General features: G+C 41.8%; 1 protein-coding gene across 9 annotated transcripts; it reads right to left on the reverse strand.

Moving 5' to 3' along the window:
* Rnf149 (ring finger protein 149) lies at positions 1-27474 on the reverse strand. Of its 9 annotated transcripts, XM_087566662.1 has the most exons (9): positions 27281-27474; positions 22778-22883; positions 22553-22663; positions 13692-13942; positions 12616-12684; positions 9159-9241; positions 6837-6933; positions 4190-4382; positions 5-1156 (listed from the first exon to the last, which is right to left on the reverse strand). In XM_087566662.1, exons 4-9 carry the CDS (start codon positions 13917-13919, stop codon positions 1113-1115), a joined length of 714 nt encoding a protein of 237 aa, XP_087422788.1. In that variant the 5' UTR covers positions 13920-13942; positions 22553-22663; positions 22778-22883; positions 27281-27474; the 3' UTR covers positions 5-1112.

Raw genomic sequence — 27474 nt, forward strand, 5'->3', positions numbered from 1 at the left:
AAAATTGTCAGTAAGCATTTATTTTTGTCTACAAAGTAGACATAAAACACAAGTTTAGAATCAACAACAAGGACTCCTAGTTCATAAGTGTGTATCTAAGCACTATATAGAACTCAGACGACAGTCCTCAAAGACGTCACCTGTGGGAACATCAAACAGGAAAGAAGGACAAAAGGTCACAGTATTGAATCGGCTTAAAATCTCATTAGGAAAATGTTATTTTAGTTTAACAACAAGATCAAACTTTTAATTACATATTTTTAATTGTAAAGATTAAATCCACCAAAATATACTAATCATTTAGAGACATTACAGTATGCCTACTTGATTTTCTTAATGAATCACTATTTTAATACTTTTTAACATGCAATATGGCATTTTTGCCAGGTTTTTTTTTTAATTTGTAGAAAAAAATGGATAAATTCCCTTCTCTTTCCAAGTGTGAAAAGAAATTAGGCAATAAAGGTAAAAATGCAAATCATAAAATCATCTAGTGTTCTTTTCACAATCCCACATAATAAAAAGGTATGCATGGTTCTAAAGTTTCTATAGACAATATAGTGCAAGACAGCTGATTTCTCTCTCCCTTTACGTAGCAGTCTTGCTACGTAGCCCAGGGTAGGCTTGAAGTCAAGATCCTCTTGCCTCGGCCTCCTGAGTTTGCACGTGTGTACCACTGCCCATGGCAAGATTTCTCACTTTACAGGTTCTAGAGTCTGCTTCAGGGAAAGTTCATTGATCAATAAGGAACTACATTTCACAATTCCACTGAGTGAGCTTTGTCTAAAAGGCCTGAGAAACAGAATCTTGTTTTATAGTACCACAGAAGCTAGTCTAGTACTCAGAAACAACCCCTCCACATACATCTGTGACAGTTTGATACAATGAAATTTATGATAGACATCATACTTTAGTAGATAAATAGATGAAGGCTAATTAAAGTCTTTTAGGAATAAAATATCTCAGCCCTTTGTATATCAAACCTGAATCTGAAAGGTAAAGTAAAATAGAATCCACTGTTTTCAAGTGTACAAACTATGCCCTAGAGTGAAAACTGAGTGTCCTGTATTCAAGCCAAGGCTCTGTCGGTGAGGCTGTCAATGAAGACGGCACTAGCAGATGGATCCTCCATGCTGAGGGTCACTCCTGCCGGCTCCTACAACAAAGCATCAAAAGCACCCTAGGTCAGTCAGTTGTCTGTCCAGCCTGTTACACATGTGGAAAAAATGACTCAAGAAACAAATTATAGAAACATTTAAATAAAACCTACATGTAAAGATGATAACCCATTTTAAACACAGCTAGTAAGAGAAATACAGAGATATCCTTTCATTCAGTAAGTATAACAGACAGGCTTTTCTAGTGTTATCTGTGCCAACATTCATCTGGTTACTGCCTTCAAAGGACCTCTCTGTTCATACTTCTCAAGTGGAGTCATGTTCTTGAGAAAAGAAATTTAGTTTCTTTCTGGACTTAAATCACAGTAGTATATGTGCACTTTGACTCAAAAGGATTCGTAAATGCAACATTCCTTGCTATGCTGACTATGTTGCTCTGTAATGTGGTTGGCCAGCCAGAGACGGGTGAGATCAAGCCCCAGCTTTATGATCTGTGAAATCCATTCCCTAGAGCCACCGTAACACACTCCCTTTCCTCTAGTATTGGTTTAAAACTTAAGTTCCAGGAAGCTTATAATGTGTCTTCTACCTCAGCTCCATCTCCAGAACACTCATAAGAAAAGCTGGGTGTAATAGTGTGTGCTTATGATCCCAGAGCTAACAAAGTGGAGCAGGATGGATCCGGGAGACTCCCCAGCCAGTCAACCTAGCTTTACTAGGCAAGCCCCAGGCTAGTCGGAGATTTTGTCTCAAAAAATAGAGTGGACAATGCCTTGAAGACTGAAGCTTGAGTTTGACCTCTGACTTGCACACACATGTGCACACTGCACTTTGTGCCTACACACACACGTGCAGCCCAGCCTCCTGAACACATGTGCAGCCCAGCCTCCTGACATACACAATAAAACCCAAAATTCTAACCATTCCTGTAAGTTTTCTAAAACATGTTAAAAGACAATCTGACTCAATTTTAATCTTACTGTTTTGGAAATTTTTTTCAGGATAGCCAAATTCAAAATTAGAAGCATCAGTTACTCTCAATTAAAATAATCTATAGATTATTTTATCTATAAATTTATCTAGAGATTATTTTAATTCTAATAAAAATGCTGGTGGGAATTTCTTCTTCTAATTTTTATTTTATGTATACAGGTATGTATACCATATGTATGCCTGTCACCTGTAGAGGCCAAAGAGACTATCAAATTCCCAGGAACTAGAGTTACAGATAGTTGTGAACCACCATGTAAGTGCTAGTAATGGAATGGATCTCAGGCCCTCTGGAAGAGCACCTAGTGCTCTTAACCACAGAGCCATCTCTGCATCCTCTCTTTTGTTTAGAGAGATGGTCTTACTATGTAGCCCTGGCTAGTCTGGACTCCCTATATAGACCAGGCTAGCTTCAAACTCAAAAGATCTTCCTGCCTCTGCCTCTAAAGTGCCGGGATTAAAGGCATGCACTATCACACCAGGCTCAAAATAGCTTCATAATTAATCTTTAAAGAATACAGAAGAGGGGGCCAGCAGCAAGATGGTTCAGAGGGTAAAGTTTCTTGCTGCCAATTCTGACGACCCGAGTTTTATCCCTGGGACCTACTAAAAATTATCCTCTGATTTACATGATGACATACATGGGCATTTCAATAAATAAATAAGTGAGTGAATAAATTAATTAAAAAGGGGTAGATATGGGAATATAGCTCAGTTGGTAGAGTGTCTGCTTAGCATGCACATGGCCCTGAGTTCGATCTCAAGCACTGCATGAAACCAATGTGGTAATGCATGCCTGTGACCTCGCATTTGGGAAGTAGGATCAGAGGATCAAAAAGTTCAAGGTCATCTTCAGCTATCCAGGGAATCTGAGGCTAGCCTGGTATACATAAGACACAGTTTCAAGAAGGAATTGGGGGGGGGGGCACAAATATTACCAAAACATAGGTCAATAATTCTCTAATGAACCATAACCAACCAAGAAAAAAACTTTCCTATTTAGTATGCCATAAAAGCCAGAAGAGACTAGAAGACAGAATAAGTACAGAGAGACTAAGGATACAGAAGTTAGGCCCTGGAAATACAGCCAAGAAAATCAACACAAAGAAGAAATAAAGAAACTGAGGGAGCGGAAACAAAATATATGGCAAAGGTCTTGTACTTTCCACATTAAATTTTAAAGGTTCTAAGAAAGGGCTAGAGGTACATCTTGTCAGGCAAGCCCGAAGCCCGAGGCTTCACTTGGGCCCACTACAATTTAAAAAAAAAAAAAAAAAAAAAAAAAAAGCATTTCTAAGAGAGTCTAATGTCTGAATAAGAATGGCCCCACAGGCTCACCTACTCCCTCCCTTAGTCCCCTGCCTTTGGGACTGTGTGTTTGGGAAGGATTAGTGGTGTGGCCTTACTGGAGGGACGACACTGGGGATGAGGGGTTGCGGTTTCAAGACTATACAGCAGGCCCAGTCTGCTTGCCTGTCTGTCCTTCCTTCCTTCTCACTGTAGATAAGCTGTGGGCTCTCAGCTACTGCTCCAGTCATGCCTTCCTGCTGCCACACTCCCCACAGTGAAGAGCATGGACTCTAGCCTTCTGGAGCAGTGAGCTCCAATAAATGTTTCCTTCTAAGTTGCCTTGGTCATGGCGTTTTGTCATGGCATCAGAAAAGTAACGAGCTTGAACTAAGAATTAGTAAGAAAAAGCTGTTGAGCTGAGAAGCAGCGGCAAGAAGACTATGCCCCACACATGCTACACAATACAATGAGACTACAGAGACCACCAGAAACACGAATTGAGCAACTAAAAAAAAAAAAAATTTAAAAACTTAAACACAACATGGTCATAAAAATTTATCTATCAAATGATACATTAAAAGAACAGTCTAGGGAGTGGGGAAAAAAAATAGAACAGTGTACCAAACAGCATGTGTAGGGTATTCCCCCATTCCTGAGAATATATGCACCAAAGGGTTTAAACGGCATCTCTAAGTGTGGGACTGTGGTTTTCACTTATGCTTTAATATTCCCTGCTTTCCATCTCACTCCATTACTGGTAGCATCACAGTTTCACACCTGCAGTCACATACCTAGCAATGCTGTGTCCTCCTCTGCATCTTCTTTAAGACAAGGGCGGTGTGGCCCAAACTCGCTTGAGGAAGATGATGGAAGGTTGCTTTCACTCCTCTCCTCATCTTGGACTGTCACACTCAGATTCCCAACAGAAACACTTCCTGGGGCAGCTTCTGGGATGGGTAGGTCCTGTGCATCTTCAGGGTCCCCCTTGAGAGGCAGACAAAAGGCAATGGCTTTCTCAGTGACATGAACAGTGAGGGGTCATTTTGCTGGTAAATTCATGTGAGATATCCTTGACTCTCTACAGGGAACCTGGTGGGAGCACACCTGTATCCAGCCAGGCAGCTTTCTACAATCTATAAAGCTTGGTTTTTGTTTTCCTCTAAAGAGTTTCCCTACTTGGTAGAAGTTGTATCTCACCTTTTAAATTATTTAAACAAAGTTGCTACTACCTGAAACTATCTTCTTGTGGAGTTTGTGAACCTGTACAGCCTCACTGCTGCTCCCTCAGCCCCAGTGAGAGCCCTGGGTATTTTATAGCACAGCACTGGGGTATCAGAGACAATTGGGCTCTGAGCGGCTGAAGGCTTCAGATTTTTGTTTTAAAAGCCTGTTCTGTGGGTTCGGTCCCCAGCTCCGAAAAAAAGAACCAAAAAAAAAAAAAAAAAAAAAAAAAGCCTGTTCTGCATCCTTCCTTATGTAGTTTCTCGACTGTGGTTTGTCTCCAACTCCCCCACTCTTTGTTGCGCTGAAGGAAGATAATGAAAGCATGGCCAGAGACTCCTTTAGTCACACTCCAGTAAGCCTCAACACCAGTGGGTGGGTGTCTCAGACATTCTTTATGGTTAACCTAAGAGCCACAGATGCACGTGGGTGGAAGAAACTGCTGGAAAGTGACTAAGGGCTTGTAGGCTGTGAGCGTGGGGTTCACAGGCACTCAGACGTCTCTGCTCTGTTCTAGGAGCATTTTGAAACCACCCCCTCCTCCTCACCAGTAACGAGACATCCTAGACACATCAAGCAAAACTTCCTGTTGTAATGTCACAATGCCAACTCCTGTTTAGCCTCATCCCAAGTTGTTTCTAACAAAGTTACCAAACCTAATTCTCCACCAAGCCCCACTGAGTTCACATCCCTGAGCACGCACTACCCACCTCCTATGTACTGAGGTGACAGTCCCTCAGCAGCCCCACTAGAATACATGCCTCCATTTCTCCATGTCTAACAGGCAGTATAAAATCTTTTTTTCTAACCCGGATGGCATCTACCACATTGCTATGTTGCATTTCCGGATATGTACTGGCCCCAGTGATCTGAAGGTGAAAACCCCAAGCATCCTTGCTCTAGCTTATTTAACACTGAGCCAAGCTCAACTTAACATCCTAGACAGCATTTGTCTGATTGGGTTTTCCCCAGTAAATGCAGTAGATATGGTTGCAAACCTTAAACTGCCTTAAAGTCTGTGTAAGGGTCACTGGGGACTCTACGGGTGATAGAGAAATGGACCCTCTAAAACTGAGACACACCCTTAGCGCTGAAGTTGCAAAGTGTCCTTCTTCACAAAGTATGGCACATACTCATTCTCTGTATTCTAGTAAGAAAATAATTCAACCTGGGCCTGCATTCTCTGAACAAAATGTATGAGAATGTGAGTCTTTGCTCAGCTGAGAACAGAGATTGGTCTCACACAAATGTCAAGGGCGGAAAAGCTGGTTTAGAATCACTGACAGAGACAACTTAGCATAAGCTTACAGTGTATCTAAGGAAGGGAATGTAAGACTTGGTCAAGAAAACAATTCATGAAGCTCTGTATTTTCTCATTTAAAATTCTGAACCACAAAGGCTCAGCCTCTTGTTGAACTACAGTTTCTACAGTAGAGGACAAGAACTAATAAGGCAATGATGGAGGTATGCCACCCCAGGCTAAAGGGACAGTGGATTAAAGTTGCCAATAAAAGAAGTTTAGGAGTTCTATAAGGAAGACACATTTCAGGACAAAGCAGGATGAGGCTGTAGTCCTTGGGTGAAACATTTTCTCCCCAGGGGGCCACAGCTAGGAAACAAGAGACAAGGTCTTCGAGCACCCTGGGCTACATTCCTAGTCCTTCATTGTTAGTTAAAATACACTATGATTTTATTACTAGTATTTTAAGGCGTAATAGAGTCTATTCGAGTCTAAAAAACAAACAAAAATCTGTGGAGCCCAGAAACAGTGAAAGCAGATTTCAGAAATGATTGGGTATAGTTTATCTAAAATGTGTCTCTGAAGCCAGAAGGTACAGGAGACACTTCTATTTCATACAATCTATGGTTCACTTTACATAAAAGCAAACACACAAGCGTCTGCACACATGCATAAACTCATGCATACCCAAGCAAACACACACACAGATGATACTAGAGTATACAGAACTATACTTAGTAGTTACAAATTGGTGAACACATTCATATGTTCTATTATTCTGTCATAAACTAATCAATTAACTGATTTATATGGACTACTCTACAAATTCAATTTTAATACTGAAAACGTCTCTAAATAACAGTAAGGATATCAGAAGGAACATTTCATCTGTTTGCCTTGCCTCTGGTCAGTAATAAAAGTGAGATACTCAGGAAGAACTGGGGTAGAGATTGAATATAAACAAAAACGTAACAAACCCAATATCCCAGGGCTTTGATGACATCAAGTTTACACATTGGACACGTTCGGTGATCCAAAAGCCATGGGTCAATGCATATTCTATGAAAAATATGCCTAAAAAAATTAAGTATGTGTTAATGTCTTAAAATAAATGGTTGCATATCTTATAAAGGAAATAACGCATTTTACCAACATACCCTCTATTAAAGTGAGCCAACCGTACATCAACATTGAAGTCTACCCTCTTGACTAAGTTATTTTCTAGTATATGTTCCACTTAAATTTTGGACTTAGTAGTGAATTTTTTTAAAAATTGAAAGCTCTTTATTAAACAAAAATATGTTGGATCCATTTCCACCACATACTAAGACGTGTGTGTGTGTGTGTGTGTGTGTGTGTGTGTGTGTGTGTGTGTGTGTGTGTGTATGCGCGCCAGGGTCTATGGTTTTAAGATTAGGGTCTTGCTATGTTACTCAAGCTTGCCTCGAATGTACTATGTAGTTCAGGATTGCCTTGAACTCAGAATCCTCTATCTCTGCTTCCCAAGTGCTAGGATTCTGTTATGTACTACAATGCCCAATCATTTTTATGTGCCTTAGTAGAATATTTATAAACCATTTAGGCTAGTAAAGCCCATAATAAGGTATCAGTAATAATCTAATCCCAAGCTGACAGTATCTTCTTCAAGTCTAAGTGACTCAAGTGGTAATACATACTAACCATCTGAGTGGCAAAAAATTCGGTTATTTCCACTTACACATTTTATAAGCCTCCTCTTGAAAAAATCTCTGTGCTACCAGAAAGGCACATACACTTTCTTTTCTTGTTGGTTTATCTTGATTTCCTGCCCCTCCCACATAATGTGTGAACTCCAGGCTTTGAAACCAGACAGGCAGAGCTCTAACACCAGCTGGGTGACTAGACAGCAGGACCACAAGGAGCTGTGTGTTTCCCAGTCTTTACACCTACACCATGAGCTGTTCAGTGTCGACATATGCTATCGTTACTATTACTCTCTGAAGACTTTCTTTAAACAAAAAGCTGCCAGCGCCATTAAAAATAGTAATCCTTACTTGTGAAAACCTTAGTCCAGTTTGTCACTCAACCACAAATTAAAACTCACTGACCCAGAAGAAATTGTCCAAAACCAAGAAAGTTCAGTTTTGTTGGGGGATGGAGAGAAGTAGACAAAATAAAATCCCCAATAAGGAGAGCAAGGAGTGTGCACCCCGAACACATCTGCAAAGGTCACCTGCAGGCTCAGTGTGCAGTCAGTGTGTAGCCCCGCCTCTCTTCTATGCAATCCTGAGCATCACTCTGACGTGGGAAAGGCCTGTTTTAAAGCCAGCCTAAAGCTCTACTTTCAATGCTCGCTCGTGTGCATTACACGATCAGCCTATACTGACCTCACTCATTACTGTGCTGATCATGTATAAATACTGACAGACTTTAGCCACACACACCCCTCAGGGATCTGTTATTATTGTGGTACTCATTTTATTTCCTCAACAGAGGTATCAAGAATTCAATCTACTAAAAAGTAAAATATTTTTTTAAAAAAAGCTAATACGAGTACTTTTTAACTTGATTCTAAAATATATAAAGTATAATTGACGTTTATTAGACCTTTGTTTAAAAAAATCTAATTTCTATACATAAAACAGGCCCTTTTTGCTAATTAGCAATTCTTTGATGGGGGATGTGTTTTTGAGACAGGGTTTCTCCGTGCAGCCTTGGCTATCTAGAACTCACTCTGTAGATCAGAGTAGCCTCTAATTCAGAGATTCTCCTGCATCTGTCTCCCAAGTGTTGGGATTAAAGGTGAGTGTACCACCTCCTGGCTAATCAACAATTTTTTTAAAACAAAATTTAAGTCAATTGAAGTAGTGGATTATTAAAGACAAAATGGCTACTTCCCAGTTTTAAGTGCACCTGTGCTCCTGAAACCTCAGTAAAGGGAAGATACTCATACAGCTTCGAAAGGAACCTACACCCAGTGTATAAGCAAGGGCAAACTGTTGTGCTCTGAGCCCGCTTCCGGGTCAGTCACTTGAAGGCTCTCAGACAAATGTTCTTGCTTCTCTCCAGCTAGCATGTGCTCTGCATTACTGGGTGTGTAAAGGGGTCTAAGCAAGCCTTGGTAAGACTAAAAGCCAGTGCAAGACAAAGACGCACAGCAGCTCTTAGTGGTCACCAACAAGCCTCTGAAGACAGTATGAAAGATGAAGTAATCCAAGATCACAAGAACTTCCTGTCCAAGAACATGGAACTAACTCTGTCAGAACAGTGAAACTTGTCAAGTGATTTTCAATATTTTTGTGGGAAAAAGTTATTCATACTTGCATGGCAGGATTCTGATAACATCTTTGACTTTAAAGTTTTCAATACACACTGCACAATTCTCAGCATCAACATCGATTCCCTGGAGAGAGAGGGAGAGTCACATGTGCACACATTACACATAGAGCAACAAAAGTTAGAAAAAAATGAAACTGACTAAAACAACAGATCCTACTCTATCTGGGAACAACATGAACCTAAAACATATTTTCTCCTTACCACTATCAAGCAGTTATTTGAAGAACCTGAATGAAAAAGGGGAAAGAAAACCACTGTCCGCTTAATCCGGGCATTAATAGCGTTTTCAATAGTAAGTGTCTGAAGAAATATTAGATGATTTAGGGCTACAGAAATGCACATCACTGTTTTTAGAGATCTCGTTCCCAGGCTGGCCTCAGGCTCATGGTGTAGCCAACAGTGACCTTGATCTTTTGCCTCCATTTTCCAGAAATCTAGGTTACACTCAGGAGTCACCAGATCCAGTTTCTATGGAGCTGGACACTGGATTTAGGGCCTCATCAATGCTAGATAACACTCTACCAAGCGAACTCCATTCTAGATAACACTCTACCAAGCTAACTACATTCTAGATAACGCTCTACCAAGCTAACTACATTCAAGCCACACCTGCTATGATGGGAAAAAAGAAAGATTATAAAGTCTAAAACATAATGAGAATGAATGTTCATATTAGCTGTTTATTTGGCTTCTGAAGTTATTTAAAAAGAAATTGTATCCCTGAAGAACAGTTACAACCTGGGGAAAGTACAATAGCTACACATCTGAAATTTTACTTCATTATTGTTAACGCCTCATCCCAAGTTAGAATGAGTTAACACCTCTGCCTAAAAAATGAACAAAGAAACAGACATTGCTGGCAGTAGGGTGGGAGAATTGGTAACACTTCTACAGGCCTTAGGCTTTCTGTGAGTCAGCACGGTCAGTGGAGCTGGGACAAGCTGAGGTTCTGTGACAGGGACTCAGAACCTCAAACATCATGTACTTCTGAGGCTGCAATGTTTGTCAACTCATATTATAAAACACAGCCCCACTACCCCTGAGTTATTATTTAAACATACCCTTAGCCACCTGTAACAATTAATGAGGAAGCAGTAAAAACCAGATTTTGTATGTATATACCATTATCAGCGACCATTAAAATTAACTTTATAACAGCATTTGAAACTGTTGTGTCATTTTATAAAAACATTTAGTTATTATTTTTATATATGGTACCCCTGCATGAGTTTTTGCACACATGTGCATGTTTGACACCTTACAGGCGAGAAGCAGGAGCTCTTCAGAGGCCCAGGCAGTTAGGGGAGCAGAGGCAGGCAGATCTGTATGAGATCAGGCCAGCCTGGTCTACGGATCGACTTCCAGGACAGGCAGAATACACAGAGAAATCCTATCCCAAAAGCCAGGCCCTCTGCAAGAGCAGTCAGCACTCTGGACCACTGAACCATCTCTCCAGCCCCTTAAATTATATGTTGCAGGCTCTTTCATAGATCCTGAGTTCAATTCCCAGCAATCACATGGTAACTCACAACCATCTGTAAAGGGATCCAATGCCCTCTTTTGGTGTGTCTGAAGAGAGTGACAGTATACTTCTACACATAAATAAAATAAAGAAATCTTTCTTTAAAAAATGTATGTTGTGACAAAATACTTTCACTTATATATCATATATTATACAAGAAGCCATTTTAAAATTCTTTAATAATTTACAAGCTTATACATTTTAAGTAAATCTACAAAAAAATTTAAAAAATAGTCACTTGTCTTCAGGACTGGGTAAGATGCTGACTGCAAACAATAATCCTATGTCAGTTGACAGTGTAGAAATGCTCCCAATTTTGGGTATAGTATCAATCTACTTGTATGTTCAAGGGCTTGGCTCAGTTAGTTACACATATGAATCTGTCTTTTCACATGTTAAGGTATGAGAATTCCTGCTAAGGTGGTGAGAAAACAGCAGCCAGTACAGTACTTTTAATAGTTTGTACAAAGTACTGATTTTCTTCCTGCAAATGAATTGAAGAACAAATAAATTTTTAGAACTCAATTCTCATAGCCTAAGATCAGCATCTAATTTATAAATTACTAAAAGAGTCTTTTCTATTAGTTCCTATGAAAAATTATTCTACACATATTCTGCATTATTAACTGGAAACTCACTTGGTGATTTGCAGAGAAAAAAATCAGTACTTTGCATCAACTATTAAAATTCCATTATGTTACAATGTAAAAGTTATTGGGGGCTGGGTGTGGTAGTGCACGTTTTTACTCCCAGCACCTGGGAGGCAGAGGCAGGCAGATCTGTATGAGATCGGGCCAGCCTGGTCTATAGATCGACTTCCAGGACAGGCAGGATACACAGAGAAATCCTATCCCAAAAAAAACGACGATATCGGGGAAGGAATAACCCAAAGCATATCTTAATCCTAAATATATCACAGAAGCCATTAATAACAGATTTCAATTTTCTTAAACTCAAAAGGTCTAAAATGTAATGTCTTTTAAGAAAAATCCTTTATGTAAGCAGAGGAAGAGATGAAGTAGTTTCTTTTCCTAGTCTTCCTTTCATGAAGGGAAGTGAAGACTGGAGGGTGAATAGACTGAGAGCAATGAGTAGTATGGGAGCACCTGAGCCAGCCCACACACACGGCAGCATGGCACTGCAGGAGACCCTAAGTTTCTGCTCTGGGTATGTCCTCAGGGACCAGGCTCTGTCGCTCCCTAACTGCTTCAGTCTCTAACTGAGCAGGTCAGAATGGCTCCTTTTTAAAGGTGTAGTTTTAAAAATCTCCTTTCTCTCCTTTAGAGATGTTCAGTATGTCCTCGCAGGAACTGAGGGGCTTGGAAAGACTGCACACAGATTCAGATTGAACAGAATGTGTTTACAGGACTCAGGTGCAAACTTTTTAAATGCATAGCATCTTTACAGTCTTCACCTTGGTCTACAGGACTTTCAAAGACAGGAATGTTGGCACACTGTCATTAGTAAGCACATATCATGTAGGAGCTATCTTTTAAATCAAATTTAACCCATTTAACCTTCATGGGAAGTGGGTGCTGGAGCTGTCTGGGACTCCATGTATGCTAAGCATGAGCTCTAAACACTGAGCTACACGGCTGGCCTGTGACTGTACCTCACTACATGTAACTCAGGGCTGCCACAATGGCCCTTCACTCATTACACTTCTGTCAACTTTCCCTTTTTTTTTTGGAGCTGGGGACTAAACCCAGGGCCTTACGCTTGCTAGGCAAGCGCTCTACCACTGAGCTAAATCCCCAACCCCCTGTCAACTCTCCTTAAGATATGAGACACATACAGGAAGGAGGTCTGAAAAGCACAGCTTGTTACTGCTGAACAGCAGCCTGAGAAGAAAATACTTCTCAAACACATTAACATCCTCCAGTCTGAACAGACAAGCACAGGCAAAGATGGATTACCTTCTCTCCATGCTTCACAGTGTGTAGTGGAAGCTGGCCAATAACCTTCTTAGTTTCCTTTCTATGATTCTTGGGGAGGAAAACAGTATTATTAAATAGTCTTTTTAAAGTAACCTACACACTACAATGCATGAAAATAGCTTAGAAAAAAAAACATTAGCTTTTAACACATAAAAGAGCCATATAAACTTATAAGCTACATTATTATTATTATTATTATTATTATTATTATTATTATTATTATTATTATTATTATTATTATATAATGCTTCACTTTAAAGCTCTGACTGACCTTAATCTCGAAGCAACCCAGGATTATAGGCCTAAGCTACCAGGCCCAGCTAAGAATATATTTATTTACTTGCTAATGTGCGATAGTAAGATTACATCTAGGGCCTCACAAATGCTAAGCAAGTACCCTACCACTGGGCTGTACCCCCGGCCCACGAATAGTTGCTTTAATTCCTTATCTGAAAAAGAGCATCCTTGCCTTTGTGTATGTGTGACACTGAAATAGTAGGGGACTCTAGCACTCTAATCATGAATTTAGCCATACTTTTTCAAGTTCCAGGAAACAATTCCTACACTTAAATATTGGCGAGAAGGTACCAATGCCCAGAAAGAAGGTACCATCCATTCCCACCAATGGTGCCCAAGAGGAAAGAGTCCTGCCTAGTTATTAGGCCAGGAACCATGTTGTACCTAGTGTGCCACTAGAACCCTCTGGCTCTTTGTGCTGTTACAGAGAAACAGCCCGCCTTCACATAGGCTGCCTGTAGGCCCCTGCAGTGGACACAAAGCAGCCCTCAGCCCTATGCCGAGCAGAAAACAGGGCCATACCTGTTCATGCTGTCACATGCCCTTTTGCTAGTCCCCTCTGTCTACATAAAGACGGAGGGTACAAGTACCCACAGAAACCCAATGTTCAAAAAGTAACCCAATTAAAAGTTTTATCGAAGTCATAGGACTTCAATAAGTAAACTGAAATTAGTGTGGTTAAATATCACTTCAAGTAGTATATAGACTGTATTTATGAGTTATCATTTAGAAATCAAAATGAAGTTATCCATAGCTACCTGACTTCCAAACTGTGAGCCAGTATATAGGAAACGCTGTATATAATAGAATATTAGCCATGCTAATGAGATAATCATCATCGTGATGAAGGCAATGGCCACAAACACCACAGACTGACCGCTGATGAACTCCTGCATATGACGAGTACCAATCTCTATCCTCATTTTTACTGGAATTCCTTTTTGCACCAGATCAGAAATCTCCCGTCCTTTTGGGTAGCTAATCATGATGACGACTATGCTGCCTGTTCCTGCACAGAAGAAATGAACAGAGAAGAGAGTTAGGTAAAGGCAAGGGCACGCTCGTCAACGCACACATTTGAAATCATTAAGAAAAACAAACAGCCGGTTGTGGTGGCGCACGCCGGTAGGATTTGCTGAAGGAGGCAGAGGCAGGAGGATCACGAGTTCGAGGCCAGTCTGGGCTACACATTGGGGCTGGGGATTTAGCTCAGTGGTAGAGCGCTTACCTAGGAAGCGCAAGGCCCTGGGTTCGGTCCCCAGCTCCGAAAAAAAAGAACCAAAAAAAAAAAAAAAAAAAAAAAAAAAAAAAAACAAACAGTCTTCAGAAACACATCAAGTGCCACAACTGACCCCAAAAGAGAACCCAGGCTGACTGAAGTGAGGAAGTCACTATGGGTTAGTTGTTCTCCCCAAACCCATGACACCGTGAAGATTCACAGATGGGTCTATCATCAGACCTTTAAGAAGCACAGAATACAGTTGTGTTTAAACTGTTCCACAGCTAATGAAAAATAAGAAAAGGACACTTCCAGGAATGTGGTCAAAGTCTAATCCAGGGGTGGAAACAGAAGACTCTCAGCTTTAAGCTAAGCCTGGACCACACAGTCAGTGAAGGCCAGCCAGCCCGACTACACGGCAAGACCCCGGCCCAAACGGTAGAGTACTTGCTAAACTCCAGAACTAGAAAGACACCTAAAGATTATAAAATCAAACACGGTAATAAAGAGCAAAAGAATCACATGGATTAATTTTACTTATGAACATGAATGAAAATTGTTGCAAACATGCCCATCAGACTTAGGGAATATGTCTATATAGAGTGAGATCTAGGACAGCGAGGGCTGCACAGGGGAAGGGGGGGGGGCGGAGATGACGACAACTGTGAGGACTCTTCTGTGATCACTACCATTTTTTTCCCGGGGCCAGTGGCTCACTATGTAGACCAGGCTGACCTGGAACTCACTCTATAGACCAGGCTGGCCCAGAATTCACTCTGTAGACCAGGCTGGCCCAGAACTTACTCTGTAAGCCAGGCTGGCCTAGAACTCATGGAAATCCACCTGCCTCTGTCCCAAGAGTTGGGATTAAAGGTGTGCACTACCCCACCTAACTTGTGCTCACTACTACTTAACACTCCTTTGCAGACAAGAGCTGACCCGAGAGAAAAGAAGCAGAAGTCTTTAGTTTATTGTGACTCTAGCTATAAACACAGCAACCACAACGTATCAACAAATAAATTAAAAAAAAACAACAACAACAAAAAACAAAACCTCCCTCTAAAGTCACATAGGGGCTAAAAAGGGATCAGAGATACTTTTTAAACAATGCACCCTGGATGAGTCTTTTCAGGGGAAGCATTAAAACAGCATGATGGTAGCAGATAAAGATGCCCACAGAATGAGATAGGACAGAAGGTCCAGAAACAAACACAAATACACAAAAAAGCACATAGCAAGTGATAACAGATCAATAAGGAAAATGGACTATTTTTAAAAACCAGATGAAGGCAAATGGATATTATATTGGGGGAAAATCTGCATGTTTTTCTCACAATGCATGCCAAAATAAATTCCTAAATCAAAAATGCAGATGTGGCTCAGTGGTTAAGAGCACCGACTGCTCTTCCAAAGGACCTGAGTTCAATTCCCAGCAACCACATGGTTGCTCACAACCATCTGTAATGGGATCCGATGCCCTCTTATGGTCTGTCCAAAGACAGGGACAGTGTACTCACACACATGGAATAAATAAAGCTTTAAAAAAAATGTAATGTGTTTTTAAAAGAAATATATAGACTAGAAGAAGAGAATTACGATATATGCTATTAAAGAAAAAAATCATTTATAAAAATCTATCTAGAGAGGCTGGAAAGATGGCTTAGAGGTTAAAGAGTACTGACTGCTCTTCTAGAGGTCCTGAGTTCAATTCCCAGCAACCACATGGTGGCTCGCAACCATCTGTAATGGGATCTAATGCCCTCTTCTAGCCTGCAGGCATATAGGCAGGCAGAAAGCTGTATAATGAATACATAATAAATATTTTTTTTAAAAAAATCTAGAGGTTCTGAAATATCTGTGATGGACATGGGAGAGGGGAGGAATAGCTGACGGTAGGAAAAAATATATTTTTTCAAAGTCAAGGTTAAAGTAACAAATGGCCAACTTGAGAAGAATAGATATTACATACAACAAAGTAATTTTTAATAACAGAAAGAACTTTGTGTTAATTCTCAAAAAAGGCTAAGTTTTAAAAATGGTTGTTTTACTGAGAAAATAATTCAGACACTACACCAAACAAACAAACAACCCACCAGCTTTACAGCACAATTCAGTGGCTTAAAGACTGGTAAGTACCACAATATAATTCCATTCCATTCCATCACCTGAAGGAATCCTGGGTCCATCCATCAGCAGTCAACTCCTGGTAAGTGAGTTTTAAATATATGAAAAAATGCTTCAGCTATCTGTAAGCCAGCAAAAATCTAAGTTTCAGATATTCTACTGCCAAGATGCACAAGTCAGCATGTTTGTATACTCTGTGTGTGTGCAAGGGGGATTAGAAAGATGGGGTAGGGAGGGGGGTGGGGAGATGGCGGGGTAGGTATGAATTACGTTAGTGTTTTGTCTGCATGCAAGTTCGTATACCACATGTATGCCTGGTGACCATGGAGGCCAAGCAGGGTGTCAGATGCCCTATAACTGGGGTTACAAACAATTGTGAGTTGCCACAAGAGTGCTGGGAATCAAAGATAACCAAATACGGGTCCTCTGAAAGAGTAGCCAAGTGTCCTGAAGCTGTCTCTACAGCTCCTTCAGCAATTAAAAAAAAAAAAAATCCTTTGTCTGAGGATTCTTATTGTCAAAACAAGGTACCTTCACAGATGTCCTGATAATTTCAGACTCCAGAATCTTTCAATGAGATCAGCCCCTGCGTCAGTAAGACAATCCAACACGAATAAAATCAGGTATTTGAGAGTGTTCAGGATAGTGACTGGACATGCAGAGAGGACAAATACAAAGGCAGCCTTTTTATCCCTTCCCCCTTTAAGATAATGTGTTAGATAAAGACATGAGGCTCTTCTTTTTTTTTCTTTTTTCATAGTGGGCCTGGAATTTCTCCTGCCTCTGACTTCTGAAAATGCTAGAATTAAATATGAATTATGTCTGGCCAAAAAAAAAAAAAAAAAAAAAAAAAAAGCTTCCTGTGAATTTTTCACTATCCCTTCCTCAAAGTTTCAAGCATAGAAAAAGCACAATAAGGTGACACGAATTGTGGAGTATAACTGTACTTACCACTATCAATCCTAAAGTTTAGGGTCGGATGGGGATTGGGGGGATGGTTGAGCCTGAGTGCCCACTTATAGGCAGAAGGCTGACTTCTACCTTAAAGACCAGGACAAGAATTTACACCCACTTGTCCATACCAACGAGTCTACTGAACTGTCTCCTTCAGATAGTTTTGAACGAGCTGATGTTAAACCAACCTAAGTGAAAAGGACAGACAGGACTAGTGTCTAAGGGGCTTGGGATACCTCAATGGTACATGTGTGCCTGGGAGAGGCAGAATTTAAACCCAAGCACCTTCCTAAAAATGTGTTTATTTCATGCTGTGTGAATGGGATGAACTCCTCAGCATGCCTGAGACCCCAGTTGCCATCCCCAGTAACAAAGTTGGGTAAGACAAAGAGATCTAAAGCAAGCCATCAGGTCTTTTGGATGTCACTGGATGTCTCCAGCTTGGGCCAACAGAACACTGCCAAGTCTGGCTGTTAACTGTGCCCACATTTCAATACACTTAGGCTCCCTCCCTGACTGTGCTGCAGACAACACCAGCACAAGGCTGTGCTTTTCTAATGGTCATACTGATAGGGATAAAAGAATTCAGAAGCCTAGGTTTGGGGACAGCATAAACATCATTTCCCTGGTAAGCAGCAACAGAGCTGTGGTGTAGTTTAAATGGTGCAAAAATATTTAACTGGACTCCCCAAATATCACTCCTGAGACCACTTGGAGGTACAACTTTCAGTACAAAAAGCTTTTTCATCCATACTTGCAGTAATGCTTCTCGAAAATCTTCCTCTAGCTCTATCCTCGGTTTAACAGGTTTCAGTCCACCTTGGGGACTAGGTGAGATGACTCAGCAGAAAAGCGCACTCAATGCTTTGTACTCATCCGAGTTACTGCAACTCTACTTCTAGGGAATCTGATGCCCTCTGGCCTCTGTGGGCACTTGTACACACATGGTGCCCAAACTGGAGCAAGCACAAATATACACACATAAAAATAATAAATAGTTCTTTTTAAAAAATCAGATCTGGGCTAGAGAGATGCCTCAGTGGTGTTCAGAGTACTAACTGCTCTTCCAGAGGTCCTGAGTTCAATTCCCAGCAACTACATGGTGGCTCACAACCATCTGTAATGAGATCTGAAGCCCTCTCCTGGTGTGTCTGAAGTCAGTGTACTTACATAAAACAAGTAAATAAATCTGAAAAAAAAAAAAAATCCGATCTTTCCTGGGAGAAACATGCTAACACTGATGGACATATTGGTTTTTTTAAATTTTATTTATTTACTTTATGTATGTAAGTACACTGTCACTGTCTTCAGACACCAGAAGAGGGTATCAGATCCCATTACAGATGGTCGTGAGCCACCATGTGGTTGCTGGGATTTGAACTCAGGACCTCTGGAAGAGCAGTCAGTGCTCTTAACCGCTGAGCCATCTCTCCAGCCCGATGGACATATGTAAATGAGGGGAATTGTTCAGTTGCTGCACATATGAAACAAATCTTTGATTTGCCATTTTTTTCCCTTAATTTGTCCTCCTTGATCTGCCAATTTCCCCTCCCCCCACCAAGGGCCTGCTGTAACAATCTAAGTGTCCATCAAAATGACAGGGCTGTACAGAGTACATGTGTGCACAGGGTGAAGCAGTAGCTCTGACAATGCTCAGGAGAAAAAGCAACAGGTAAAGTGTGGATGGCATGCTAGCCTTTAAAATCTCTAAGGACTTCCTTAATTATACCACAGAGGACCCACAGAAGGTTACTGAATAGTCGAAGGCTGTAGCTCTAAGATGAGTTAGAAGCTTCTGGATGGGGCAGTCTCACTCTGCAGAGCAGAAAGTCCTATGATAAATAGTGTAATGTGTTTGGCCTCAAAGAAACTTGGGACAAATGGCTGAAGTGGCTATTTAACATATCAAAGTAGTCTCCCCTACTCACCAGTACCTGTTCAGTCACCTGGACTGGGATATCCCATCCCTACCAGGACCTCTCTAGCCTGAGGCTTGCTCCCCTTCCCCTAGCTCCTCTTTTTATAAAGCCTAGCACTGTAGTTCTGGTCTTCTTGGTCCTCTTAGTCTCCTGGTTCGCTCCGGGTCTTCCTCTGCCCTCTTTGCTCTCACTCTCCCATCTCTCTCGTCGCCCAATTCAGTCAGGCTGTGCTCTCCCTCACACCTACAATAAACCTTTTCCTCAACCACACCCTGAGCATCATGTTCTCTCTCTTTTTCATTCATTTGGTGAAAACAGAGCACAGACTATGTGATCTCAGTGAGACATATAGTCCACAGCATTTCCACTGTGATCTTAGCTGCACGCAGGAGCTTTGTTACTGAAATGCCAGAAAGGTACCTTCTAAGGTGGCCTCTGTCTGCAAGCTGATACTAGAACCAGTCTGAGCCTAATGAAAGGAAACTCTAGTTTCCTCAGCGTTAATGTCCCTGTTGTCATTGGGAAGACATACCTGGAAGCAAGTACTATCTCTAGGAAAATGAGTGTTCCGCACTCTAGAAACTTGTACAGCAACTAGGATATGGCTGTAACACACCTAAAAGTACTACAGGGTACAAGCTAGAAGCCTTTTTTGTTGTTTTTGAAGACCAGGTTTCTCTGTGTTAACAGTATTGGCTGCCCTGTAGACCAGTGCACGCCGCCACCACCATGACCTGGGCTGCTAAAACCCTTTTTAATAAAAAAGAAGCTTGTAGAACATTTCAATAGAAACAATGGCACAATGCTGCAATCTCATTTAAAGTTTTCATACAGAACCCCAAATGGCTTCTATTCTATAATTACTAAGTGATACCAATGTCATATTGTGACGATGTGGGCGGAGGGGTGAGTGTGAGTGTGTGTGAGTGTTAACAACCTCCATTACTGAACATTTCACTTAAAGGAGAAAGCTGCTACGTTGGCAATCTACAGCTAGGCCTCCTCAGAAACCTTCAGGGAGTTACTCAGTGTTACACACCACCTGGAAATGCTGGTTCTCAGGGTCAGGAAACTCAAGTCCAAGTCAGCATTCATTCCCTGAATCTTTGCCACAGGGTGTGTAGCTGCAGAGCCAAACTTGTGTTCAAATTTCATCTCGTGCACTGACAGAAGGACGGTCTGTGTTCCTGGACAAACTCTTCTCTGAGAGTGTTTTCCAGTTTGTTTGTTTGTTTGTTTGAAATTAGTTTGATGATCATTCTTCTTTGGATTGCCACTTATTATTACCAAGCAATCAGAACACAAAGAACTAAAGATATGAGGGATAATCTTGTTCAGAGTAGAGGGAAATCTTACATTTTGAGAGAGGCACATTTACATTTTATCTTCAAGAATAGAAAAAGTTTTACCAACCGAAGGAAAGGAAAAACATCTTAGAATCATATTTGAGGGACTACAGAGGTGAGTCAGTCGTTAAGAACACTGGCTCTTGTTTCAGAGGACCCAGGTTCAAATCTAAGCACCCACATGGAACGCACAACCATCCATATAACTATGGTTTCAGGAGAGTCAATGCCCTCTTCCAGCTTCTGTGGGTACTGCATACATAGAGTGTCACAATACAGCATGCAGAAAAGGAACCCAAATAAGAGAAAATAGATCCTTAAAAAAAATATATTTGAGACAGCCAGTTAATAGAAAAACAGGCCAGAGCTGGAGAGATGGCTCAGAGGTTAAGAGCACTGACTGCTCTTCCAGATGTCATGAGTTCAATTCCCAGCAACCACATGGTGGCTTACAACTGTACTGGGATCTGATGCCCTCTTCTGGCCTGCAGGCACACATGCAGACAGAAAGCTGTATGATGCATACATAATAAATAAATATTTAAAAAAAATGTTTAAAAGGCCATCTTGTTGAAGGAAGAAGAAAAGTTAACCAAGATGAGAAAACAGCACACTTAGCTCACTGAGTGAAAAAATATAGTATTTTTTAAAGCTGTGGCCTGTAGAGGCAGTAATTAGGACTGGGGCTGGCTCCTTGTGAAACAAGGACAGCAAGACTGCTTCCAGGACCCACTGTAAATTGGTAAAAGTCATGGCGACCTTTTCTACTCTGTGATGGACTCCCCCTTTCACAAACATTTTTGGGTGCCCCAGCAGCTATAATCACAGATGCTCAGGAGGCTGAGGCAGTCGAGTTCTCAAAGCCAGCATGATCGATATACCCAGAACAATTCTCAAAGTGGGGCAGGCAGCTGAACGAGCAGCAAGGCAGAAGGGTAAGAAAGTGCTAGCTCTGGAGGGAGCTCAGGCATAAGCTAAGGGACACCAAGCACATCTACCAGATGACCAAAACTCGACTTCCTCTCCTCACACACTGGCTCTCTGGTCCAATCCCAAAGAACTAATCTGCTCAGGTAATTTTGTACAATTGTGCCTACAATGGTACAAGAGAGAAAAATCTCAGTTAAACAGGTGAATTTCTTCACAGAAGGCACAGAGACCTGAAACAGAAGAAACAAGCCTTTGGAATTCTTTTTCTTCCCCAGGGCTTATTGTTATCATTCTTGCTTGACCTAAAAAGGTCATCTTACACAATCTCAACCACAAAGTAATCTCTACACCTTACCTGAGGCAGACACACCACACCACCCCCAGCAGGGGAGGTTCTGTTTTATTTCTGTCTTATGCTAACTGAACACCTGGTCACTGCACATAGTATCATCATAAACCTCGTTGAGTAACAGATATAGAACAGCATTTTTAGCAGGCCAAATTAGTAATAACAGAATTTCAAGTTTTCCTATGCTGAAAATAAAATGGTAACCGTTTCCTTCTCAAAAAAATTTTTTTTTTCTTTTTCTTTTTTTCGGAGCTGGGGACTGAACCCAGGGCCTTGCGTTTGCTAGGCAAGCGCTCTACCACTGAGCTAAATCCCCAACTCCCCTTCTCAAATTTTTAAGCTCCCCTTGCTACCTTGTCACAAACTAAACAAACACACCGGTATAGGATTTGCACTTGTACAATAACTTTAAATTTTACTATCAAGACATAGGAATGTAACATTTTTCTTCCCAAGGAAACTAAAGTCTACTTCAGTATTGTCTTGAAGAAGATAAGAACTACTGAAATATTTAAAGTAGTAGGTTAAATTTCTGGTGGAGAAAACTAATTTAGCAGCAATAATTGACCTTAAGGTTCCAGTAAAAGAATCTCCTAAACTTTCAGGTTTTCTTTTTTATAAACTGCCACATTCTAGCAACTTCTATTCCCCTGGAGAATCCTCAACAAAACCAAGGTGTCTGTCACACAAACTCAGTTTAACCTCTACAGTGACTCCTGCTCTACCTGTAGACACTGTCATCAATTTTTAAAATTGTGTGTTGAGTACACACACATACATTCAAGTGAGGTACCCAAGGAGGCCAGAGGAAGGACTCAGATCCCCTGGAGCTGGAATTACAGGCACTGTGAGTCATCTGATATGGAGCTGGGAACTGGACTGGGGACCTCTGCAAAAGCAATACTCACTGTTAGTCACCTGTCTCCCCAGCTTCAGACAGGCCTCCTTCCACACACCTTGGCTAATTTCTTTATAGGTCTCTCCTCACTTGACAAGTACTTACCTGTTCAATTAATCAGGTTTTTGAGGCATCCTGCAGGGATGGCCCATGGAAGGTTTCTTTATGAATGAGTGGATTTGAGAAACTGGTTTATCTTCCAGGACTACAACTGAAACAACCCAGCAAGAGGAATTACAGAAGAGGGAATAATCTGGAATTAAGTGTCTTGTTATACAAAATAGAAAATTTTGGATGGTTGGGCCAGGAGAATGAGGAGGACACAATTCACAATGGGACACTACATAATTATAAATAGTTTGGTTTTGTCAAAAACTTGGGGGTTTGGGAGGGAAACAGATTTGTAGAGATGGCTCTGTGGTTAAGGGCACTTGCTCTTTGGCAGGAGTCCTGGTGAACTATTTATCCAGACTCCATCACAAGTAAACAACACAAAACAACAAACACTTTACCTTCACCTCCTCCCACAAAATGGATTTCTTGTAAATAGTGCAGAACACTCTTACTGAGTGAAATCTTGCAGCTTTCCATGTGAGTTTGTTTCAGACCTTTTAGCCTTTTGCAACACTACTTCCGCTACACACAAGTCCTAAGCCCACCTACCACACATACACATAACTTCCTAGTATTCCAAACATTTATCCAGACACATTTTAAATTTGAATGTGAAGTTGTAGATCATTTGAGAGCATAGTATTACACATAATCAATAATTGATTATCTATGCATGAAAAACCATTTAATATGCACTTCTGGTACAAATGATTATCTCTTTAATATATGGCTTCTCTAAAGTTGGTTGTTTCTTTTTCTTTTTTCTAAAGCTAAGATCTTGGAACTAGTCACAGTGAATTTTTAATTAAAAGTCTTCTTCTTCTCATCACTGCAATACTGGGGCCATTTTCAGTGGTGTTAAGAGACCTGAGTGGTCTTTAAGGTTTTTTTTTTTTTTTTTTTTTAGATTTATTTATTTATTATATATGAGTACACTGTAGCTGTCTTCAGACACACCAGAAGAGGGCATCAGTTCTCATTACAGATGGTTGTGAGCCACCATGTGGTTGCTGGGATTTGAACTCAGGACCTCTGGAAGAGCAGTCAGTGCTCTTAACCACTGAGCCATCTCTCCAGCCCGGTCTTTAAGGTTTTTAATGTGACCTTATCCTTACCAGCTTTTTCTGAATGTCTGCAGGACCACTCATGGGCTGGCTAAGTTGCATATTCTTCTATATCTCTGAAACACCCTTGACTTATTGCAATTCAAGCCCTTTCTCCACCGTTCTGCCAATTATTTTAGCACTTATCAAATAACATTCAAGGACGTAAAATGTCATCCCTAAAAAGTCATGCCAAAATTTCAGCTGGAGGAGCGCCGTACTTACTAACCTAAAAGAATTAGAGTAAGGCCAACTCTAAGACTTTAAAGACTTGGCTTTTATCTTCTTTCACCTATCTTGCTCAAGATAATTTCTACAACTTATCTTCAGCACCAACACCCAGCCACTCCATAGGCCTTCTAATCACCCATGCCTGTATCAGTTCAGTATAAACTTTTCTGGCCTGTCAAGCTATCTATATTTATCACTACTGACAGACCATAAACCATGACAGGCAGACACTTGTCTTAGGCATTTCCAACAAGCAGGTACAATGTTTTTAAACCTAAGTCTGCTAAAGTTAGAATGTAAGGTATAACTGTAGTCCTTACTGCTGGTTTGATAGTATGATCTTAAGGTACTGATTCTTTAAAATCCTCAATTTCAGTAATGATTTAAAATTTAAAAGCTATCTAGCGCTAGATTCCAGTGAGAGAAGCAATGAGTTTCAGAAGAACTGGAAAACTTCTCCCCACAACTTAGGAAGGTTATCAGTATTCAATTTCAGAAGCACACTTCTACCTGTTTCATAGAAACCCAGTGTTACACATCAGCACTACCAGCTCAATCAGTGGGTTTTCATGGCTTCAGCTAGATTCTGACTAAACAGAGGAAACCAACCTAAGTCTGAACAGCCTCAGTGGCTCTAAAAAAAAATAAAAAAATAAAATTAAAAAAAAAAAAAACCTTCATCCAAATTTAAATAAGGTCTGTCAAGGCAGGCTTCTCCCATCTTCTTAATTCTTCTCAAAGTGCCGGATTATCAATACCTAATACCCAAATGGACTAAGTTTTATGAGAGCTAACTTTTCCATCTCTGCAGTGCCTACAGCTGAAGATCAAGAGTCTTAACTTTATTTCCAGCTTTTCCTGCTTATCAATCGCACTGCTACCAAATTCATTTTCTTGTGGGTCAGTGGTTCAAAATGCTAGATAATTTTGTTGTTGCGTTAAGTTCTGGCTAAATCTCAAGGCATTTCTGGTTGTTACAACTGTGGGGAAAACTTTCAGAACGTGGGAAGACAGGAATGTAACTAAACATCCTATAGGTCACCAAGTAAACTTGACCAAGTTTTAGAACACCTTTGAGTATGTTTCCTTGGGAATCTAACTTAAAAGGCCCTCAGGAAGATTCAGTTACTTGCAGAGTGCTTTCACACATTATCCAAAAGGTGATAATCAAAAAAAAAAAAAAAACAAAAAAAAAAAAAAAACCCACAGAATTATTATAATGCTAAAAAAGCTAGAAAGGAGGCAGATAATGGGGAAAGAAGTGTCCCTCTTCTACAGGAAGAGTCTAATTAACATGATTGAGGTGTTTTCCTGGGCCCAGATAAATTATATGTCAACAATGTAAACAAGAAAAGATTGCTGAGCCACGTTTATTAGAACAAGAGGTGTCTGCTTGGGAGGATGTCAAGGTCATTATCAAAAAATGCAGAAGAGTTAGAAAATTGTAGGATGATGAGCCTGTCATTGAAAAGAAAACCGTCTACATTAGATATGTGTGTACACACATCTACACTACATGTACACACTCAACATCAAGGAGTCAGCTGTAGCACACAGGCCTTCTCTTCCCTGACAGAACTGAACTCCGGAACTTGTACCTGGAATTCTAGGATCCCTCGTGAGCCTTGTGGAAAGAGGGTGTGTGGACAGTGACAATTAGACTGATTGGCAATCACAGGACAAACTGCCTGACTCAACACCACCTCAGGGACATCTGTAGCATTCTCATCCAGCAGTGTGGTCCACGGCCAACCAACTCTTGTGTTTTCAAAGACACCCAACTTCTCTGGGCATCTCTCCATTCTAGCAGATTACTTTCACGCCATTTCAAATGCTCCTTACCTTCTACTCCACCCTACTATGCTGCTGCAACGCATACCCATTTCTCTCCTAATCTGGAGGCGACCTTGAAAAAATGAGTTGGTCTGTAAGTGTAGCTCGCTTCCTTGCCATCAAACGACCATCATTCCCAACCGTGTATATAAACAGTCAAATCCAATGTCACTTTTCTGTCTTCATAAACTGTGTTGCATACACACCAAAACAGAACAACAAAAATGCAGGTCAGGAAAAAGGATGTTTTAGCTAGCAGCAGAAACTTAAAAACCGTAATCACAGGAAATTCAGAATGAGTCAACCGTGTGATGCCTTAAAGCTAATGTGATCTTAGAAGGCACAAGAGAAAGAATCAAATCCTGGGTCCCCGGAGAGAACTCTGTCCCAAGGATGACATTTTGCCAACTCATCCCTGTCTGTCCCCGGAACAGCGTGTTTAGGAGCGGCCTCCTGAAAGAGGTAGCAAGGCCTTACTTTCCTTCAATGAAAACAGTAACAAGATTTCATCTGAACGCAGAACTGTCCAAACAAATAGCGAGCGCGATCACCCGACAAGCGTCGTGAGAGAAACTACAGCAAAAAGAACCCAGGTTTTCCGATCCAGGGTTTGGAAAACACTCAGGTACGCCTCGTCGAGAGGAAGACACCACAACGAGGAGCCACAAAACCATCGCTCTAGGTTGGTGAGGAGACAATGCGAGCTTGGCGTGCGCTAGCGGTCCGCTCCTACACACTCACCACTCAACCAACTTTGGGAGACGGTGAGCCGACCTTTCTAAGTGACCCGTGATCCGCAATCCGGAGACTTACAGCACTCGGTAGGACTTTCCTCCGGTGTGTCTGCTCCTCCCCAGCCGAGGGCCCTTCCCTGCTTTCGCACCCACCCAAGGTGAAGCTCCGACCCAGCGTGTGCACGCACTTCCCTCTCCACACCACCCGGAAAACCACCGGGCTCGCCCCGGCCGCGGACGGCGGCCCAGCGCCCGGCCTGCTCACCCGCGTGGGACATGGGCTCGGTGGCGTTCCCGTAGCGCTCCTGGTTGTAGACCACCACGGCCGAGGCGTTCCTCCGCGCCGCCGCCAGCACCTTGTCCTTGAAGGTGCAGCCGCCTCGCGCCACCAGCGCCACCCAGGGCGCGTTGCCGAGGGCGCCGGGCGCCACGAAGCGCGTGTCGGGCGCGCAGCCCTCCGCATCCGCGGGAGCGCGCGGGACGCCCACCAGGCCCTGCCTCTCCTCCCTGAGCGAGCTGTCGCCGAAGCGGCCGCTCTCGGTCACGCTCCACACCGTCAGGTTCGACTGCGGGTCCACGTACTCGATGCTCACCGTGGCGGAGTACCACTCGAGTGCCCCGCCGCCCACCCCGGGAGCACACAAGGCCAGCGCAAGCACCGCGAGCGCGTCCCGGGCTCCCACGCCAGCCGCGGGCCGCCGCCGCGCCGCCATGGCCGCCCGGCCGGGCCACTGATGAAGAGCGCGAGGAAGAGCGAGATCGCTCGCTCCAGCCAGCCTGCTGCTCT

This window comes from Rattus norvegicus, chromosome 9, assembly GCF_021556685.1.
Source record: "Rattus norvegicus strain SHRSP/BbbUtx chromosome 9, alternate assembly SHRSP_T2T, whole genome shotgun sequence".
Classification (NCBI taxonomy): Eukaryota; Metazoa; Chordata; class Mammalia; order Rodentia; family Muridae; genus Rattus; species Rattus norvegicus.

Bases quoted from the DNA above. Each gene is read 5' to 3' on its own strand.
- Rnf149 (XM_087566662.1), bottom strand. From the start codon at position 13,919: ATGATTAGCTACCCAAAAGGACGGGAGATTTCTGATCTGGTGCAAAAA. The intron at 6,934-9,158 runs GTATGAATAACT...TAATTTTTTTAG, and splicing joins ATCAGAATCCTGCCATGCAA to GCATATTTTTCATAGAATAT. The intron at 1,157-4,189 runs GTATGTGACTGC...GCTTTGTTGTAG, and splicing joins GGAGGACACAGCATTGCTAG to GAGCCGGCAGGAGTGACCCT.